Consider the following 6000-nt stretch of genomic DNA (forward strand, 5'->3'; position numbering starts at 1 on the left):
ATCCCCTCTCTTTTTCTCTTTATTGTATAAGTTGTGATTTCGGTATGAATAATGACAAATACACAAACAAGATCACAAATACAATGAAAATCTAAATCATAATTAGCGTCCAGTATACACCAGTATAATTTGAGAACAGAAAACAGACTTAATTTATCTTTCATGAAAATGATATCACAAAATAGTACCATAATAATAAAATACAGTGGAAGAGTTATTAAAATTTCAACTTCATTTATAAAGTGCCTTTTCATAAAATACAAAGCGCATAAAAAGAAAATAATTACAAACAAAGCAAGAGAACATTATTATACAAAGCATAAATTGATAAAGAACAAATGAATATTTACAGAAATTGGAAAAGATGTGTTTGAAGACACGCATTGCAAGACAGGGGGTTAGGCATTCAGGGTTTTGGGGCAATAACTTAAAAAGCCCTATCACCTATTTGTTTACTGGGTCTGGTACTGGTCCTGGAGGGCAAGTGTATTACTAGTGACAGAGCGTTTAGTTTAAGTTTAATGAGACCAGGGAGTATCATGTCAATCAGACATAACACCATCAGATACACTACCATCAGGACTGGAATAACCCCATTCACCTTGCTCACTTGCACTTGACTCACAGTCACTAGGAGATAGATAAAGTTCTGAGTCTGAATATTCAACTTCCCCTGTAAGAAGAACAGACAGATGTCTTGGTACTATGCCCTCATGCGGGATCTTGCAGCGAAGGATTGTTCTTGCTGCTATTTCTTGAAGAGGTAACGTTGTTCTTGGTGGGGACAGCAGGGTCATTAGCTCTTCATTTTCTGGTGCATCTGGATCAAATTCATAACGTCTACTGTTACAGATATTCTCTTTCACTGTCAAACCATCAGCATCTCGTGCTTCAATATCACACCCATTGCGGATAAGGATCAGAGCAATTTCCTTTGTGAACTGATGTCTGGCATGGCCATCAAGACAGAGTAACGAATGCAACATTGAGTTCCCGTTAGAGTCAATTTGAGTTGCATCTTCACATCGCATCATCCTTAAGATCAAACGCCTCATACGATTCTCTTTCAGTTGCCTTCGACGGTACTCATCCTTTTTTACCCTATCTTCGGAAAACCCCCAATACAATTCCTTAACGCGTTCCAAGATACGGTGAGAGATTGATACACAAGATTTTTCACCAATTTGCATTCTTATAACTCTTACCATTCCTTCACCAAACTGAAGCAGTGGTTCAAACATTTTCTTAGACTTGGCAGAGTCAAAAACTAGAGCAAAATCGAACAATAAATCGCCAACTTCATCCACCAATTTAACGTCGAGTTTAAGGTCCTGGGAGTCTTTACTAAACACCTGCAGACAAAGGTCTAGCAACTTGTAACACTCATCAACTTCTTCATCTTCAAGTTCTCCTCCGTAACGGATACCTGTCATTAGGTAGACAAGGACTGATCCAAGCTCAAGTTTTGATTCCAGCTCCAACTGTATTGATTCTCTACAGATCTGAGAGCATTGTGACAGTGTTTCCTGGTTCCTTCCCTTGTGAAACATCACGCCATCAAGCCCATGCTCGAAAACTCTTCGAAAGATGTAGCTATCTTTTATTTCTTCTGGGAGCACTCTTTCTGCAACCAAGAAGCACTGGTTCTTTAAAGACCACTGATCTGACTTGATGTTTTCCCAGTCTTCTTGAGTCTTACATTCCTTTGTTTCAGAGAAAAGAGAGAAAGAAGCAGCTACTTCAGACTTTCCATGATTCCCATAGGGTTTAATACTATTTTCCTTGTGAATAGACAGAGCTCTGCAGAAATGTGTACATGGGTGCTCCTCACCTCTGCAAGTGGGTGCGTTGAGGTTAGCATTAAGGCCCACTGCCACTCCAAGAATTTCATAAACTCTTGCCTTTTCTGCATTGGACAATCGCAATTCATGGGTTTTTCCCTGCACAAAAAATTCAACGATGTCTTGGAAATTGTAAATTGCTGCCATGCAAGGAGGATCGAGTCCATTTAAGTTACAGGTCAGTGTTGCGCCATGATTGATGAGAAGTCCAAGGATCTCCTTTCTTGACTGCATGTCCCAGCCCTGACGGGAATAAAAATAATCTAATGGTGGAAGTTTCGTACAGTTGTTGCCAATGGAAGCAAAGTGCATTGGTGTGTTTCCATCTTTGGAGCCTTTTGCATTGGGGTCAGCTCCATGATCAAGGAGGAACTGGACCATTTTCTTCTTATTTTTACCACAAGCGATCATCAGAGGCGACCAACCACGTTCGTCTCTAGCATCCAGATCAACATTTTGGGACGCAAATATTCCTTTCATGTCATTAAGACTCACTGGATTAGGCAATTCCATTCTTGAAGCCAAGTTGAATGGTTGCTGGTCCTGGTTGACTGATGCCATTTTCCGTCAAAAGTTTCACTCGACAGCAAATCTACAATGGAAAACAATAACAGACCAAAAAACACAATATAATTGATTACCGTACAGACATTTACTAGATTTTTTGTTCTACATTTACCATGTAAGAAGTGGTAGTCCTGAATAGTACTAGTAAACCTGATAAGAGCAGTTTAAATCTGATTTACAAGTTCTCTCCAGGGCTTAATCACCCATACATGACAGAATACATTTCATTCTAAATCTTTGCAGGTCTACTTCTCTCTATAAACAAATTCAGGTAGTCCTTAATTATGTTAATAGGATGAAACAAAGAATACTTCTCCCTTCCTCTCTCTTTACTCATCTATCATCTTTCAAATCCAATTCTCTTTCAAGTTTTGAAGACTATCTATCTTCGCACAATATGCAAAGTCAACCATGTCAACCATTACCTTTTCAAGGATCATTATGATTACAGATACCAGTAGTTGTAGATTTACAAATTTATATTCATCAATTTATATTCATCAATTTATATTTAGAATTTTTTTTTTTAGTTATAAAATCTATGACCTATAGCTAAAAATATGACTTGTATTCATATATTTAGGTATTAACTATAGATCTTTATATTCTATATATATATATATATATATATATACAGTGCGTCCCAGGAAAACGAAACCGAGAATTATTGATGTTTTTTCATAACTTAATCACAATTATAATTGATAAATGACACATATTTTTAAAGCTTAGATCCTCCTCTTTCATTTGATGAAACTCATATAATGCATATTTCACGCATGTATGATAACAATGAATTTGAAGAGAGCAAACCAAAAATTCTTTTGGCGGGCGGTATCTAAATTTCAAAGAAAAAATAATATTTCTAGAAAGTTCATTTTCTGCCCTTTCATATGACACCTCAATCAGGAAAAATGAGCCAGGAATAACAAAGTTCTGTTTGTCTAAAGTTTTGCTTGCATTTCCATAATTTTGTTAAACGAATTCATTTTCACTGGCTGCCTGCCGTAGCAACAAATGGAATTAATAAAAGACTTAACTCCGTTTCGTTGACAATCAGCCGTAGACGAAAGACTTCATGCATGTGTGACATATGCATCAAAATGGCGCCTACGGCCATACAATGGTGGCTGCGACCATGAAAATCTCAGAATATGTAGTTGTGATATATAATTTCCAAACGGGAATAGCCAATCGGTCGATTATAGTCAAGAAACATTGTGTTATAGTTAAATTCATATTTTGACCTTGAGAGGGAGCTATACAACATAAAGAGTTAATTATTTACAATTTCATCACTTTAGACTCGATTTTAACCGCGACAACGATCACTGAATATTGTAAGATCGCATATGCTTCCAACATGTTCATTCGAACCAAATTCATGACTCCATACCAAAACTTTGTATTACCTTTAAATGACGTCATTGGTAGCATAGGCGCCGGAAGTGGGGGGGGGGGGGGTCCTACAAAAGTGGGGGTGGCAAAACACAGTTTTGCCGCGCCCCCCTCCCTCCTAACTAGCTACCCTGACAGAAAGAGAAGGTTATAGAATAATAGATAATAGAATAATAAAAGAATAATAAAAAAAATTAAAAAATACACAAGAGTAGATGTTAGAAGAAAGAAACAAAGAATACAATAAGGAAAGACAGAAAGAGAAAGTGATAGAATGATAAAAAAAAAGAACAAAGAATAACAAAAGAGAAGGTAAGAGAAGGTGATAGAAGGACGAAACAAAGGATAACATATAAGGAAAGACAGAAAGAGAAAGTGATAGAATGATAAAAACAAAGAATAACATAAGAGAAGATGATAGAAGGAAGAAACAAAGAATAACATAGGGAAAGACAGAAAGAGAAAGTGATACAAAATAGAAGAAAATGGAAAGATAGAAGAGAAGATGAATAGTAAAAAAACAAAGAATAACATAAGGAAAGACAGAAAGAGAAAGTGAAAGTGATAGAATGATAGAAACAAAGAATAACATAAGAGAAGATGATAGAAGGAAGAAACAAAGAATATCATAAGGAAAATAGAGAGAGAAAATAATAGAATAATAAACGGAGAATAACATAAGAAGTGATCAGAAGGAGAAATGGAATAGGCGCGTGCGGGGGCCATTACGTCATCGTGTAGAGAATGGGCGTCGACTAAAAAATGAAAAGGGTTATAAGGTAGTGAACAGGACAGGTGTCTGACGCTAATTCGCATCATTAGAGGATGGGAACGCCGTCCTCGTCCACACAAACGAAAAGCCCCTAGGCCTCCTATCGCAGAGACAACGTGGCTGAAGTTACGCATTCTGCTTAGCAACATATGCGTACGCTTTGCACACGCTTGCATATCGCGCGATACAGCCGTTTGCCTAAATTTAAAAAAAAAACATAATTCTGTGTGTACGTCTTTTTCATCGATTCTGACCAAAATTTTATGAATATTGCAGCGTTTTGGAGGGGCTGTATCTTTTGATAGAAACATCAGTGAGACTTGAAATTTGAAATGTACTAGATCTATTCTGATTACAATTTTTATTCAATTATCAAACAAAAATGGTGAAAAAAGACCCCAAATTGAAGATTGAAAAATCGTTCAGACACCCTAATACTAATAGTAATAAACTAATACAGCTAGGCTAGATCTAAGCATGTGTGAGCTAGACTCGTTTCTCACTCGACGCCATCGCCATCGGCATCGCAGCATCGATATATGTACGAGCACTCCTCAAAATCAGTATGTGGGACCGAACGCGAACCTGCACTTACCAATACCAGCTCACTGTGTCTTGAAACCCCGGCTTGAAACACTCCAGTTCGGCGTCAGATTTGGGCTAGTTTAGACTCTAGAGCTCCGGGGAGAGATTTGTGGACAGGATTCCGTAGTCTGGAACTTACTTTTCCCCACTCAACAGACTGACACATGGATCAAGGTATCCTTTTGGAGACACTTCTGACTCTGAGGGTCAATGCTTATTGTTGTTGTTGCGATTAATGGCGTTTCCAAGGTTTCCATCGTCATTGGATGATTTTCGCCAGCCCCCCCCCCCCCCCCCCCTCCCCCCTCCCTATTCAGCGGCTGGCTGAGTCGTTGCGAAATTTTTGAGACCAAAAATACAAAAAAAATATGTCCTCTTATTTCCCTTCTTTTTTCCTTCTTTGTCTTTCATATTTTGGGCATGATAATAAAACTAAATTGTTTCTATCGTCTGGCATTCTACACATATAGTCCAGTGTCGTGTTTTCTAATTAAATATTTATAGTAATTCAGGTTACATTTACCAAGCCTGAATTGGTGGATTAATCTTTCATCCTTTCGGTTCAAACCTTTGATTTGAAAAAACATATTATTTACATTTTTATTGATGCTATATATTATACAGGTGTCTTCCTTTCTCTAGCTGCTTTAATTATCACATGGATTTATAGTAAATGTCTGATTCTCTTATGAACTCACTTTTGCTTTGGTTTACTATTATATCTGTGTTTGGTTTTTTTTAAAGCTTGTTTTGCCAACAAATTAGCTCGTTCGTTTCCTGCTAGGCCGTAGTGGGCTAGTTCAATAAACATATTTCTCCAGTTGCAATGGCATTTCC

The 6000-nt window shown here is 37.4% G+C and overlaps 1 protein-coding gene across 1 annotated transcript; it reads right to left on the reverse strand.

The window, feature by feature from the left end:
- Positions 1-90: 90 nt before the first annotated feature.
- LOC115919311 lies at positions 91-5200 on the reverse strand. Its single transcript, XM_030972781.1, has 2 exons — positions 5174-5200; positions 91-2433 (listed from the first exon to the last, which is right to left on the reverse strand). Exon 2 carries the CDS (start codon positions 2400-2402, stop codon positions 543-545), a length of 1860 nt encoding a protein of 619 aa, XP_030828641.1. The 5' UTR covers positions 2403-2433; positions 5174-5200; the 3' UTR covers positions 91-542.
- Positions 5201-6000: the final 800 nt, after the last annotated feature.

This window comes from Strongylocentrotus purpuratus, unplaced genomic scaffold, assembly GCF_000002235.5.
Source record: "Strongylocentrotus purpuratus isolate Spur 01 unplaced genomic scaffold, Spur_5.0 spur5_scaffold_6, whole genome shotgun sequence".
NCBI classification, from domain to species: Eukaryota; Metazoa; Echinodermata; class Echinoidea; order Camarodonta; family Strongylocentrotidae; genus Strongylocentrotus; species Strongylocentrotus purpuratus.

Coding starts and splice junctions, on each gene's coding strand:
- LOC115919311 (XM_030972781.1), bottom strand. CDS start 2,402: ATGGCATCAGTCAACCAGGACCAGCAACCATTCAACTTGGCTTCAAGA.